A 15,209-nucleotide genomic window follows, 5' to 3' on the forward strand; every position below is an offset into this window, starting at 1 on the left:
AATGAGAACAAAAGTATGATAAGGGGGAAAAGTGCTTTCTTGTAGGACTTACACTGAAGTGGGCATGCTCTGTCCCAAAGTAATTTCTCTTTCCACCCATTGGATCATTGCACAACTACAAAGGTACATATTAAGGCTACCAAGGCATTTCAGAAGACGCCACAATAAATAAACTCCTGGCAGGATTTGAGAGAACAAGTTCTTGTTATAATGAACCAGAAATACAAGATTCCACTGAAACTTAACAGTTCACAGAGAGTATGGTTGAACTTAAACCTTCAAGGGAAATATATCAAACAGTCAATAAACAGAGAAGTCCAAGATTGGTTTGGGATAAATAGGATTACAGCATTTCAGCATGGTAGCTCCTAACCCCGCAGAATAACATCAGGCTAGCCCCTCACCATCCTTTCCCTTCAGAAGTTATCTGCTTCCCCTGACTACGGGTATAAGTTAACTTGATTGCATAACCCTTTGGACAAAAGGCAAAACCAAGAGGAAAGCTTCTAAAATCTTACTCCATGGTACTAAGTGCACATACTTGACTCAGCAGTTATCAGTGGACATGATAGTAACTCAAACCAAAACCACTCATAGCCTGTTATTATGAGTTCCTGGAGCTGAATCAATGTTTTCCAAACTCCCTACACCAAAATTATCAACATTGAGCTCCAGCTTCTAAATAAGAGACTCTTCAAGATGATGTCTAAGAGAAACCTAGAAACCTAGGTTTTAGAAACACCAAGCTCTTTTTGGGGCTTTTTCTGGGACCACAGAGATGACAGAGGGTATGTTACATGTCAGACAGAGCATATGACAAGTGAAACCCCCACTCGCACCTCAAGTGGCAGAGGTGGGAAGAGGATATCTTAAACAGTCAAAACCAAAGAAATCTGGGGAAAGGAAAATAAAAATAAAATAAAGCAAAAAACCAAGTTGTTGTTGGGGGTTCAAACAGCACAGTTAAAAAAAAAAAAAAGACAACACACAAAACGCATATAAACTAGTGGCAATTTAAGTCCACAGCCTGTTGTGATCAATCGGTCCTTCCAGAATCATTCAGGGTTTCTTCTCAGCTGTTATTTACACATGTGGTGACTTGAACAAGAGTCTCTACAGGCCAGCAAGCTTCAATCATTGGTTTCGGGATCTGTCTGGGCCATGTAGGCATCCAACTCGGCATCCAGGTGTCCTTTCGTTTTTGACATGTATGCATCCAACTGGTTGTCCAGCTGCTCCTTGGTTAGCACAGGACGAGTCAGGGCGCTTCTTCCCCGGCCACGGCCTCGACCTCTGCCTCCAAAGCCCCCTCTTCCCCGACCTATCATACCCCGACCTGGCACAGGGAAAAAGAAAAGCAGATAGTTACTAGCAGGCTTAATGTGGGTCCCATGACAAATAGCCCCTTAACATAGCGTAAGGGGGACTAGCTGAAAGCCTGAAGGGTAGGGCAGAGAATCTGGCAATACAGGAAACACGCCAGGTAGAAAGCAACACATGGAAAGCACACATAATGAAATCCTTACTACATGCTCATCTAAATGCCACGTAAGAACATTTCAATCTCTTAAAGGGAAATGGACAAATTATTTAAGTTCACATAAAAATATTTATAGTAATGTGATGCTCAACAGTTTTCAAAATAAGCTTTCTTGGAGATACAGTTGTAGAAAATTAACTGTTATCTCCTCAAATTTATAAGGTCTAGTCCCTGCCAGAAGAGTAGAGTGGCTAAACACAAGAATAATTTAGAGAGACGAGGAAAAACATTTTAAGTTGTCCCAGCCACTCCTATCTTCAATTCTAGTCACTTTTATAACAACTATGGTTATCTGAGAGGTGGTTTCAATTCACTTGATAACATAAGCCCGAGCATTCTAAAGTGAAACTACCCCCATCCCTGTGATGTCTCTTAGAAACTAAGATAATTTGGAAACGGCTTATTTCATCCTGAAATCCAAACTACCTTATGCTTCACTTAGGCCAAGTGACATATAATGAATGGGAGGGAAAGCAAGCCCTCATCAAATTTCCTTTTTTTAGTTTTCATCCCTTGTAATTTCAAAGGCCATATGTTATTGAAGACCCACCATACATTTTAAAAGGATCAAAGCAAATATATGCACTGGGGCTATTAAGGGTAGAATCCTCTCGCCCCTGAAAAGTGTTGTTAGGAATTTTCCACTGAACTCTTAAGTCAGAAAATTCCCATGAGATTTGACATTTAATAACAGCAATACCATCAATCTCTTTTCCAATCTGGGTCTTGAGGTCACAAAACAACTATCACTAAGTTTCAAAGGTGAGATCAGCAAGGGGTCAGTTAACTGACATAAAACCATCTTCCAGCCTCATTAAAATAGTAGTATGGGGAGGGGGCCAAAAGGTAGCACAACTGGTAGGATGCTTGCCTTGTAAGCGGCTGACCCAGGGTTCAATCCCCAGCACTCCGTGCCTTCCTGATAACCAGTAGGAGTGATCCCTGAGTGCAGAGTTAGGAGTAAACAACAAGCACCGCAGGGTGTGGCCCAAAACCCAAAATCAAATGAAAGGAATTAATGTTTAAGGGTTGGAGAGGGAGAGAGACAGTACAGGGGGTTAAGGCGCTAGCATTGCACACAGCTGGACCCCGTCCCATTCCCCAGCACCACAGGGTCCTCACGACACCTGGTCAAGAGTAAGGCCTGAGCAACACTAGGCATGGCCACTACCCCTACTGCCCCCCCCCCCCAAGGATTAAGAAAAAAAATAAGGAGAAACAAGCTTCATCCTTAATTTACTAGATGTCCCACACCAAATCTCATTACCCTCTGTTTCATTTTGCACCCCCTCCCCCGCCTTATGCTTAGTCTCAAAGTAGGGTTCTATGCTATGGTGTGTGCTGCATGGTGGCAGGCAGGGACAGGAAGACATAATCCCCAAACAAGCATATTATCATTTTAAAAATACAATTTAAATTTGAGAGAGCCTGAAGGGAGATGGCATATAATTTGGCTCTGTAACATATACCCATCATTAGTTCATGGAAAACCCATCATACAACTAGCATGTGAATTTTGAAAATAAGCCTGTTTCAAAAAACAAAACAAGACAAACAAATAAGCTTGCCTATGATATGATTTGAAGCTGTGCAGAAAAGTGGCTCTGAGTTTTGAAGGAAGAGAAATAAAAGGGGAGCTATTCTCTGAAGTTGGGAGCTGACTAACCTCTACCACCGAGTCCGCCACGACCCATAGCTCCACGCCCTAGGCCCCCTCTCCCAGGACCTCCACGACCTCGAACACCACCTCTTCTTAAGCCCATTCGGGGAGCTACGGCTCGTCCACCTCGGAGCAGGTTTTGACCTTGGAGAGGAGGCATACAATGTATATGCAGGTAAATCCAAGAGACACAGTAGATTCCAACCAAAGGCAGGCGTGAGGGTTAAATGAGTTAATTCAGTTAAGTTTTAGGTTGGGTGGGGCAAGTTGCACAAGAGTGGGTAGATTAAGCTGCTCTTAATTCAATCAACAAGTCTAACCACAAATCCATTTTTTTAACAAGAAGCTGGGAGTTAAGTTAATTAGTAAGTATACTTAATAAATCCTAATGAACAATCACAAAGGTACCTAGCATTATGGAAGATTTAAAATGCAACAAATGAGTCCTGCTCTCAACACATTCTTGAAAAGATTAAGAATCATACAAGAAACAGGCTAATAGGGCCCAAAATGTAACATATAGCCAAGTGTTAAGAATCAACTTGCCCTCTCATTTTTTCAGTAATGCAAGCATTTCATAGCACTAGAATAGTAAGTTCAGATATAGGTCAAAAGACCCATACAGGTCTTCAATTCTAGAACTTGAATGTACTTTAATTCAAGCAGCAGCATGTTTTAAAATGGAATGGAGACGACATGAATTACCTGTGGTTATGCAGGTCAGTCTCTCACCATTGAACATTGTAAGAAAAGGAATGGTATCGATAAAGACATGCAGCACTACTAAAAATATGTGATTTCAAAAGTTATTATATTAATACAAATTCAGCCTTTAAGATGTTAAAAAAATGTATCCAAAAGCAGCCCAAGAGAAAAGGAAGGGTAAGGGCCCAATGATTAGCAGTAACAGCACTGACCTCGGAGCGATATCCCGCCCCTAAGTAGGGTTCTTGAGGCACGTCCCCCACGCAGTCCTCCTCTGGGCAAGCCTCTCTGGATTATGGGCAGGCCTCGTCCTCCGATTGCTCCCCTGGCCAGGGACCCTATGGGTCGGCCTAACCGTGCCTGGATGTTACTCTTACCCAGGCGCTGCTTTAAGCTCTTCTGGAAGAAAAGGTGTTGGGGGATTGAGATCAAAAAAGCAATCCATGGGATTTGGCAACTCAAAGTGCAGGGAAAAAGAAGCAAGTGAGAGGTTTGTGTGGAGGGAGATACCTGCTATGGGCGAGCAAGGATCCCAAACCAGAAGCAAGCCTCTGCCTTAGTGTATGGTATAAAGCAGATTTCTGATCCACAATTTCTAAGCAGATTGAGTATGGTATCATAAAATTGGCATCACACAAACGACCTCACTAATTTATCTACAGAAGCTGTATACCATTACTTGGAGTTTAAATTTTAGTAAGAACACTTTACAGGATTCTGTTTTTCAACAATAGGTTGACAAGGTTGTGACTTGATTCATACCTGCCCCAGGACTACCACTGTCTTCAAAAGCTTACTCAAACACCATAGAAGTTCATCACACTCTGGGAAAAATTTAAATTATAAGTTCATTTGATTTCTTGTGACTTAAGAACAAGATTTGATCTCTCAGTCAAAGAGGCCAGTGTGCTCCATTTTTCCTTTGAGCATCTATCTCCAGTCGGTCCATTTTTTACCTTAAGATGTAAATAAACACAAAAAAGTCAAACCTCCTTCCCTTACATTTCTTAACACAGCTATGTCTACACTTGCAAACAGCTTCATTAAGCCAGTATGCCCTTTAATTCAAAATTATTGAATCTCCAAATATCTCCAGAGAGCCAAATGAACAAAGACAGGTGACCTATGATTTAAAAAAAAAAAAAAAAAAAAAAGGACCACATTGTAGATAGGAGATAGGATTTTCAAGAATCTCCAAGAGAAATTAGGAAGACCACATCTCAGTGAATTAAACTCCTTCAAAAGAAAAGGAGATCATGTGGTCTTGAAAACTCCAGCAAACCTATTCTACTATAGTCAACAAGAAAAAGATTGTCTTCAGGCTTCACCAAAAGCAACTACATAAAATTTTTCCCTTAAAGCTGATAAAGGCTAGAGTTATTTTAGAATCAAACCAGAAACTGCTTCTTACCTTAGCATTATGACCTGGGGTTTAACCAGAGTCTGTTAAAATCACTTCCCTGATAGCATACAAGGTAGGTATAGGACTTCATGCCAGAAGTCCAATACACGTACCGTCCCTCAAGAGTATCTGAGCTCTGAGGGGAGAATGCAGTGCTCTGAAGTTCTTTTCCTTTCTCAATCCTTAATTTCATGAATGTTAGCACTGACAGGAAGCATGAAGATGTCAACTCTTCATTTGTTTTACTCTAGAACTGTGCTGTTCTAAAAGGAGTTGCTAACCACTGACAACTAATTTTAAAAAGTTGCTCAATCACACTAGTCATAATAGTCTATTGGTCTATTGAAGAGACTGGAGAGCAGATCTTCATCACTAGAATTCTTATAGGACAGCGCTGCTCTACAGGGTGCTTTCTGCAGTTTAATTTTTGCAGTGCCAAAAACTGAATCCAGATCTTATACGCAAAGTACACACTCTACCTGAGCTATAGCCCTGGCCCACCAGCACATACTGAAAACTTAGACTTATTAGCAACTTTTAATATTTACTTCTGGAAAATGGTGGCAACTTTTATTGCTTTCCTGAGTCAGGGACAACTCCAGTCTTCCCAAGGGCTTAAGAGAGCTGAAGCAGAAGGACCATGTTTATTTTTGGTAATTGAGCCCAGTGGTTCAGGGTGGAGGGGAGGGTGCTCTATTTAACTGCTAAATTTATGCATAGCCATGCAGTGCTACCAGTCAGTCCTTACAGTTGCATGGCACTGCCCTCCAGACGCCCAGCCACAGCTTGGACATATCCTTCCACAGCCATTGTCCGGACTTGAAAATAATGTCTATGAATAATAAAGAGCAGGTTTTATTTCAGGTCTGAATAGGATTCTCTTACTGGAAATTCAAAAGAAACCCCATTAATTCTTAATTACTCCACGACTGTATCTGCTGTAAACACTCTAGGTGCTGTGGAGGTAAGGCGCCCTGCACTACCACCTTAGCACCACACACCTTTGACTGACCTTTAGCAGTTCCTAACACTAGGGGAAGAATACATTTCCCTAACTTGCCTCTCAATATGGGGGAATGAGAGACTCTTGTCCATCATCTAAAACAAAAATTGATTGTTCGTGTGACAAAAAGCCAAGGAATCTACATTAAGGGCATAAGACAAAAAACAAGACTGATCAATAGTCATTGAAGCAACCATACTGATGGCAAATTGTCTACAAAAGAAAGAACAAAATTACACATTGGTACCTGCTAAAATGGAATTCTCTGAACTCTTTCCTCCAGAGAAGTTTCAGCTTTTGCCCTGAGTCACCTTGTAATCATCCATCACGTCCTGGCAGCCTCTGGACTGCCTGAGAGTGCTCACCAGCTGCGCCTGGAGCATTAAGACCCATTCTCTCACCTGCTTCAGTTTTAAAGCTGCCTGGACAGAGGGTCTATTCTCCATCTGCTGGGCCAGTCTTCTGTTTCTGGCACTGGCTAGCTGCTGTTGTTGCTGCATCGAAGCCCGAATATTCACTGGCATCGGCTGTTTGTTCTTCAGCATATTAGTAAAGCTTCAAGGTCGAACAAAATGGATGTTTAAATAAAAGCTTTATTACAAAACATTTATTGGCATTTTCATGGCTTGCTAGACCAGGAGCTCCAGATCCCACGAACTTTAAGTAAAGTGGTACACTTAGACCAAGGCTGATGTGGGTTAAATACTCCTCTGCTTCCACAAGCTTGCAAGAATCAGAAACTTAGAAATGCAGCTAAGTGTAGCACATTCAATCAAAGGTGATAACGAGGGCTCAGGTAAGGGCTTTTAGAAAAGTGGAAAGTATGAAAAACACGCAGTAAGCAGATATGATGACAAGAGACAGAAGATGTAGCTTTAGAGACAGACAGAGAAAGCCAAAACCTTGGGGGAACTGCAGGTGCCTTTTAAGGGCATACACAACTAGCCCATAAAAACAATACACCCATAAAAATTATGGGGGTGTATCGCATTTTCTCAGATCACAGATTTTCTCATTCACTCAATATGCAAACAGAGGTGATGAGGGTATATCTGAAGATATTTAAGTACAAATGGTTCAGAAAAGGCAAAATGAACATTACATAAAATCTCTTTAGTCTAACACAAATAAAATTAATGGTCAAAGGCACTCAATGACCAAGTGTCAGACACTGCCTTTAAAAACCACAACTCCTTCTTAGTCTCGTGATTCCATGCTCTGAGTTCAAGTGACTGCTTCGGAAGAAGTCTGATCGCTGAAGAGCGTGGGAAGACACTTTTCTATTCCTGTCGAGCTAAACCTACCGGGACGGAAGAGCACATTTAAACTGTGAGAGACTCCGAAACAAAACAAACTAAAAGCAGACGGGGAAGAAAGTGAAATGGAGCAAAGCAAGTGCCTCTTACAAGGCCCCAGAAGGCCATTCCGGGGCCTTCGGACATGGTCACGGCTTGCTGCCTGCCTCTTACAGGCCGGGCGCCCTCGCCGGCCTCGGACTGGGCAGCAAGCCTCCTGCAGCCAGGGCCACATGCTACCGCGCTGCGTCACCCCGCTCGGTGTGAAGGGCGTGGAGAGAGGGAGGGAGTGAGAGGCGTCCTTTACAATACTCCCCACCAGGCAAGCCTCTCAGTGACATTAGAGCTACCGGAAAGGGGCTTGCACACGACCGCCCGCCGGGTCCGAGACCCCCGGACAGAGGTCTGTGGCCTCCTGCCGTATCTACTTAACGCGCGTGTGGGCAGTGGCCCCCAGGGCCGCGTTAGGGGCCGCTCTCTTGGGAACGCGCTGGAGTTGCTGTTGGCTGCCTCACCGCTCGTTCAGCGACATCTTGGTGGTGCTTTTTAGCACGACTTTCGGCGCCGACTGCGCGGCCATCTTCAGGTCCCGAAAACCTGCCAACGAGGGGGCCCGTCAGAGCCGCGCGCCCGCTGCCGCCATGTTCCGCCCCAGCGTCCCCGCCCCGGCGCCGTCCGCTCCCCGAGCCCGGCCCCCGCCTCCTCCCCGCACAACGCACCGAAGGGCACGGACGCCAGTGCTCCTCCCACGGCGGCCACCACGGCTGCGGCAGGCGGGCCGGGGCCGGCCGAACCCCAAGTGGCGCTGGCGGGGTCCCCGGTGGGCGGTTGGTCAGAGGCGCGAGCGCTAGACTGCTGAGTGAGTTCGTGGTCGCGGGCTGATGCCTGCCTGCTCGGCCGCTCCGCCTGGCTGCCTTCTTCTGCCTCTCGTCAGGCCCACGACAGCCGCGGCCGCCAACTCCCGCTCGCCGTCCAAAACAAAATGGCCGCCACGCCCCGGTGCGGACTGGGACCGGCTAAAATGGCGTCGGCGTCATGACATCAGCCGTAGCTCCGCTCTCGCGGGGAGAGTCGTGTGGCGCCTGCGCGGGAGCCGGGCCGGAGGCGTGCGAGAGGGGGCGTGGCTCCGCGCTGGGCGTCACGACTAGCCACGCCCCTGGTGGGTGTGACCAGCCTCCTCGTGGTGCGGGCGCTTCTCGTTGGAGGCGCGGCGGCTGGGTGGTCTGGGCCGCTCTTTAAGGGCGGGGGGCCCCAGTTTGAAGTCCTCGTGCTGCCGTGCAACCTCGAATTCCGCCCGGTTCCCCGGGGCCTGCTGGTTAACACCGGCGCTCTTGCTGAGCTAGGCCTGCCCTGTTGCTTTGTTGGCTTGCCCTCCGTGCTTCCCCCTACCCTGACCGCCCCCCCCCCAAAAAAAATAAAGTGTTTTTGTTTTGGGGCTACACCAAGCAATGCTCAGAGGTTACTCCTGGCGGTGCTCAGGGAACCACATAAAATGACAAATTGAACCAGGGTTGGCTGTATGCCACCCCTTGTACTATTTCTCTGACTCCTATGTGGACACCATCACGCCCTCCCATCCCCATCTCCCCCCACGCACATGCCATCACCCCAGCTTGGTCTGAAGATCAACACTTCCTTGTTTGGGTGTCCCTTTACATCGTGGCTCCCCTTCCCAGGCCTCCCCTTCCTTGGTATGAGGAGGGTGTTTGGGTCAAACCCTTGGACCTCAGGGATTACTCCTGGCTGGACTTGGGGATCATATGGGGTGTCAGAAATTGCACCTGGGTCGCTGGTGTGCAAAGCTGGTACCTTCCCTGCTATACTGTCTCTATGGGCCTTGATGTGTGGGGTTTGGTTGTTTTCATTTTTTTTTTTTATGCCATAGTGAAGGGCTCACCTGTTTGAGGGCCAAGTGACTGGGCACAACTTCAATCGTTCACCTTGCACTGCGAGCCTTTCTCTCTCTCTCTCTCTCTCTCTCTCTGTGTGTGTGTGTGTGTGTGTGTGTGTGTGTGTGTGTGTGTGTGTGTGTGTGTGTGTGAGATCCTTGATGGACTAACTTTCTGGTGTGGTACTGGCACTGTTTTCTGCTACATTCCCCTCTTTGCTAAATATTCTCCCTCTGTCTCTGTCTGTCTGTGTCTGTCTGTCTGTCTTTCTCTCTCATCTTTGGGCCACACCTGGCAGTGCTCAAGGGACCACAGGAGGTGCTCAGGTCAAACCTGGATTGTCAGTGTGTAAGGCAAGCACCCTGTATCTGCTGTACTATAGCTCGGGCCTCTCAGTAAATATTCTTTGGAGGTTGAGGAAAATTCTGGCTTTCTCACTGAAAGCCGAGACCTTGGCTCTCACCAGCACTTGACCCTACCTCTCAGGCCCGAGTATCCCCTAGTAGGAAGGTGTCAGCCAGTTCCCCATCCATCCTCTCTGGGGAGGCTAAGCTGGGGCCAGCAGCCCTCCAGACCCCAAAGGACACGGTGGCTAGAGTGGCAGAGATGAGCTTTAATGAATGCTGAGAGCAGGCCTGGCGCTGTACTGTGTCAGTGGGCGGGTGGACGAGGGCAGGGGAGCCAGGGAGGGGGCAGGGGTGAGGACAGGGAACAGGGCGTGGTGCTCAGGGCTGTTCGCTCAGCTGTTCTCCCAGAAGAATTCATTGCAGGCCACTGTGAGGGCAGCCACAAAGGTGACATACTCTTGGAAGTCCACCTCCCCATCTCCGTTCTCATCGAGTTCCTTCATCAGCTTGTCCACAGTTTCTGTGTCCTTCTGGGCCTGTGGAGTCAGGAGATGGAGGGGGGTTGAGGGTGAGCACTGAGTCCGGGGTGGGGGATTGTGCTTGGCTGGGGAGAAGCAGGCGACTATGAACAAGAGGGAGAATTATTTCTGACTTGGGGACTCGCCGCTGACACCTCAAAACTAACACTGACGCCCTAGGAGTAAGCTGAGTGCAGGTAGCAATGAAGTTACCACAATGTACCAAGCACCATACCAGACATTCTTGTGTTTTGTTTTTGTTTCAAAACACCTGGTGGTTGTCAGGGGCTACGCCTGGCTCTGTGCTCAGGGGTCAGTCCTTGTGGTGCTCTGGGAAACCTCCTTGGTGCTGGAATGGAGTCCGAGTCTCCTGCAGGCAAAGCACGTGCACTCCAGCCTGTTGAGCTCTCTCCAGCCCCAGGAAATTTGGTTCTTTTGTTTTTTGAGGCCACACCCGGCAGTGCTAGACCAGGGCTCCCGTTGGGTTGGTGCTCAGCAGATCATGCAGTGCCCTTTGATCTGCACTAGGAGCTTGACAATCCTTTCTGAGTTATTTCTAAGGCACATCGTATGAGGTGGTTTCAGTATTCTCTTTTGGGAGGGAGGAGGACCACACGAGGCGGCACTCAGAGGTTACTCCTGACTCTGTACTCAGGAATGACTGCTGGTGGGCTCAAGGGACCATATGGGACGCCAGGGATTGAACCTGGTTTGGCTGTGTGCAAGGCCAGTGCTCTACCCATTATCCTATCTCTCCAACCCAAGGTTTCGTTGTTTTTATTTTGGAGAAGAAATAGAAATTTAGTGGTTAGATATGTATGCAAAGTCGTAGACAGTAGAATGTTACAGGGTCAAAATTTGAACCCAAGCCCAAGGAAACCTCAAAGTTTAAACACTCTGTGCTGGCCTCTCCTTTGGGGATGTGACTCTCAGGAGTACAGCACTTCTCTTGGACGTGGGAAGCCCTGGATTCTAGTCCCAGTACCCATAGTCCTCCAAACACTTTAGTGAGTGAGCACTGAATCAGGAGAACCCTGAGCAGTGCTGGGTGTTGCCACAAAAAAATGAAACCTGGTGCATAGGCAACCGGAGCACTGGCTCCATGGGCCTCTTTGTGTGCAGGAGGATCAGGTTTGATCCCCAGGATGAGCTGAGCTGCACCCACCCCTGCCCCACCCAGCACTGCTGGATGTGGCCTACAAAACAGCACAAGAATTCCCAAAAACCTCACATGTATGCATCACATTCTTGCTGCCATGCTTCTGTTCCGGGAAGTACCAACCTGAAGTTGTCTTTGATAGCTAAGGGCTAAATTGCAGATTTGCTCTGCTTTCCCTGTGTGCTTTGAATTAAGAAGTGCCTTCTTGGGGCCGGAGCAATAGTACAGCAGGTAGGGCATTGCCTTGCACATAGCCAACTTGGGTTCGATCCCCGGCATCCCATGTAGTCCCCCCAGGAGTAATTCCTGAGCATCGCTGGGTGTCACCCAAAAAGCAAAAATAAATAAATAAATAAATAAATAAATAATAAATGCCTTCATTTGATGTCTTAAATCATGATTATAGTGATGGGAAAGGTAGAAACGTGAGCAGGAAGCTAACCACCAGGAAACCAGGGAGGCAGTCAAAGGTGGGAGCTCTCAGTGACCTGTTCTGGGAACTGGGCAGAGATGAATAGGCATAAATCATGAAGCAGAACAGAACAATGCACAGAACAATTCAGAACGACCCAAATCCACCTGTTATGGAGGTGGAGAAGGAAGTGGGACCAATGAAACAAACAGTAAATTAATAATTGTCTTTACGGGACCTGAAGGACTGGAGCTGTAGCACAGTGGGTAAGGTGTTTTGCCTTGCATGCGGCCAACCGGGGTTCGATTCCTCCATCCCTCTTGGAGAGCCTGCAAGCTACTGAGAGTATCCCACTGGCACGGCAGAGCCTGGCAAGCTACCCGTGCGTGGTGTATTTGATATGCCAAAAACAGTAACAACAAGTCTCAGAATGGAGACCTTACTGGTTCCTGCTGGAACAAATCAATGAACAATGGGACAACAGTGCTACAGTGCAGTGCTAGGGACCTGAAACAATGTACCCACCACAAAGATTCCCAGCAACAAAGACCCCTTGGAGGTCTCTTATTGTGCCCCTCCTACTTCAGCATCCCTCAGTGTATTGTCACTATGCAACTCAATTGGAAAACTTCATTCTTGTGCCTTTCTCTTTGTTTCACCATTGGCATGATTGCCAGAAAAACTCTTTTTTTTTTTGGGGGTCATACCTGGCAATGCACAGGGGTTATTCCTGGCTCTGCACTCAGGAATCACCCCTGGCGGTGCTCAGGGGACCATATGGGATGCTGGGAATCGAACCTGGGTCGGCCGCGTGCAAGGCAAATGCCCTACCCGCTGTGCTATTGCTCCAGCCCCCTGCCAGAAAAACTCTTATAAAAAAATTGCTCTGTACCCCTGCTCTGGGCCGCAGTTTCAGGCGATTGCGTAGTTGCAGTCTGTCTTGATGTTAATAATCACATCTTGCTTCCCGCGTAAAGATATCTTTAGTGTGATTAAGTGAATTCTCTTACAAGACTCTCCTTGGACCCTGATGAGAGGGGAGACGGGACTAACTGTCGCCCTGGAGAAGCCCACACCCCTCTGTCCTCTGGTCACCTCGGTTAGGGCCTGCTGTGCTTGTTTTACTGGCCAGTCGCAGATTTTCCCTTGGGCCTTGCTCTCGGCAGGGCAGGCCATCAGGGCAAAGGAGAAGGGAGCCGGGAAAAAGCCAGGAGGCTGGGTGGCCCTCCCGCACCCCCGGCCCCTGCCCACCACGCTCACTTCCAGGAAGCCTGAGAACTCGCTCTGCAGCAGCTCCTTCAGCTCCTTCTTGCTCAGCTTGTACTTGTCCCCCTCCTTGCCGGAGTGTGTGTGGAATACGCTGATGAGGGTCTCCATGGCCGTCTCCAGGTCAGAGCTCATAGTGCGGTCACCTGTCCACCATCACCAGACTGTGAGCTAGTCGCCAGCCCGAGCACGAGCCCCGCCACCCACCAGGCTGTGGCTTGGAAGCGGAGGGCCGTCTGTCCTTCCCTGAGCCTTTACCCAAACAGACCTGATTCCAGACCCCATCTGGAATGTGTCCCCATCCAGCCCCAGCCAGAGGGTGGCAGGGCCTGGGCCTGGAGGTGGAGCTGCTGCCACCGGCTGGTGGGGAACAGCAAGGAGGGTGGGGCATGCTGCAGGTCACAGGACCAGCCAGGCTCTCTGGGACTCTATTTTTACCCCAGCCCTTGCCTGCTGTTGGTGTGAGCCGGGCTCTTCTTGGTTGCCCTGATCCTGTGCCCACCTTTAGCGAGGGGGCGGTTTCTGCCCCAGCAGCCCAGCGGGTGGTCTTTCCTGGGGTGGCAGTGGCAGCTGGTTGGGGGTGCTTTGGGCCCCTCGGCTTTGTTCTGCCCTGGGCTTCTCCGGGGCCTCCCTCGCTCTTGTTTGTCTGCTCTTCTAGCCCTGCAGAATCAGCCCTTCTCAGCATCGGGGGTGGCAGGGACAGAGGGAGGAATGTCCGGCACCCAGGGAGGGGACAGTCCCCAACATCGTGTCCCTGGCACAGCTCAGAGAAGGTGGGCCGGGGGGGTTCAGAGTGGGTGATGGGGGAGGCAAGGCCGAGTGCATGGGCGCCTCTGCCTTCAGGTACTGGGAGAGGAAGGTGAGAAGTTGGGGTGGGGGACGGTCAGGTATCTCGGCTCAGGTGTCCCCATCTTTCCCCAGTCTGAGGGACCAGACAATGGGCCCTGATCAGATATCATCCCACTCCTCAATGGGGCCCTTGTCAGTGTCACCTGAACTGGGACAGGGGATGCGGTTGTCACAGAGACGGGGGGAGCTGGAACTTGAGCTGGGTTGATGGAGGGGGATAAGAGGCCCCGGGGGAGGTGAGCTCAGACCTTGGCTAGTTACCAGGAGCCCCACCAACAGGGCACTGGGGCTGGATCTGGGCAGGGGGCTGTGGACTGAAGTCAGGAACTGAACCAGGGGAGGAGGGGGCCGGGCAAAGGAGAAGGTCGAGATGACAGCCACATGGAGGGGAGTTGGGGGTGGCAGGGCCCGACACTCAACTGCCCATTCTTCATATCATCCTCCCTGGCCTGGGCTCTGCACCCCCAGGGGCCAGCAGGAGGATAGGGAGACATGGCTAGGAGAGGGGGCAGAGGCAGCTGTTCTGTCTCATTTCCCACTGGCCAGGCTCCATGCCCAGGGCAATGCAGGAGGCCCCTGGGGGTCTCTGGGGGGATGCCTGGTCTCCTGGAATCTTGGGGCTGGATTCCTCACTGCTTCCTTCTGACCTTCACGCACCTGCTGCACCCCCTTCCCTTCCTGTTCCCCCCCAAATCCTAAAAGGCAACCCCCAGGCCCCTCCTGGACACTCAGTGGTGCCAAGGACAGTACCACCGTCCACTCTCTGGGCTTCCTTTCTCCCGAGCTGGCCAGGGCAGGCGGGACACTCACCGACAGAGGCGCGAGCAGGTTCTGGACAGACAGACAGACAGGCTGCAAATGTGGCTGCCAGCTGTGTGGGGAGCCCTGCCTTTAGTGTCCTTCCCGGCCAACCCCACCTCCCCTGACTCCACCCCATTCACATGCAGACACCCATCTGGGCAGAGAGCCAGCAGGGGACAGAGGCGCCCTCTGTCCCCTGGGCCGGAACAAGCCGCCAGTGTCCTCTGTGCAGGGGGAGCCACCCCCACTTTGAGTCAGCTCCTGGAGCAAAGGAGAGTCCTGAGAATTCACCTCCTCTGCAGGACCACATCTGCTCTGTTTGGAGAATGGGGGGGGGGTGGGTCCCAGGAGGGGCGGTCACCC

General features: G+C 49.4%; 2 protein-coding genes across 7 annotated transcripts; both read right to left on the minus strand.

Annotated features, from left to right (window-relative positions):
• Positions 1-180: 180 nt before the first annotated feature.
• On the minus strand, positions 181-8,611 carry CHTOP (chromatin target of PRMT1). Of its 6 annotated transcripts, XM_012935156.2 has the most exons (7): positions 8,325-8,609; positions 8,121-8,202; positions 6,712-6,865; positions 6,056-6,139; positions 4,118-4,304; positions 3,207-3,344; positions 181-1,336 (listed from the first exon to the last, which is right to left on the minus strand). In XM_012935156.2, exons 2-7 carry the CDS (start codon positions 8,183-8,185, stop codon positions 1,131-1,133), a joined length of 834 nt encoding a protein of 277 aa, XP_012790610.1. In that variant the 5' UTR covers positions 8,186-8,202; positions 8,325-8,609; the 3' UTR covers positions 181-1,130. The 6 variants fall into 6 exon arrangements, with proteins under 6 accessions (XP_012790610.1, XP_004619295.1, XP_004619294.1 ...); XM_004619238.2 differs by lacking the exon at positions 6,056-6,139 and having other exon boundaries at positions 4,118-4,301; positions 8,325-8,606; XM_004619237.2 differs by lacking the exon at positions 6,056-6,139 and having other exon boundaries at positions 8,325-8,606.
• A 1,476-nt stretch (positions 8,612-10,087) lies between these two features.
• Positions 10,088-14,962, minus strand: S100A1 (S100 calcium binding protein A1). The gene is made up of 3 exons (XM_004619236.2): positions 14,856-14,962; positions 13,191-13,342; positions 10,088-10,377 (listed from the first exon to the last, which is right to left on the minus strand). Exons 2-3 carry the CDS (start codon positions 13,329-13,331, stop codon positions 10,234-10,236), a joined length of 285 nt encoding a protein of 94 aa, XP_004619293.1. The 5' UTR covers positions 13,332-13,342; positions 14,856-14,962; the 3' UTR covers positions 10,088-10,233.
• Positions 14,963-15,209: the final 247 nt, after the last annotated feature.

Source organism: Sorex araneus, chromosome 5 (assembly GCF_027595985.1).
Source record: "Sorex araneus isolate mSorAra2 chromosome 5, mSorAra2.pri, whole genome shotgun sequence".
NCBI lineage: Eukaryota > Metazoa > Chordata > Mammalia > Eulipotyphla > Soricidae > Sorex > Sorex araneus.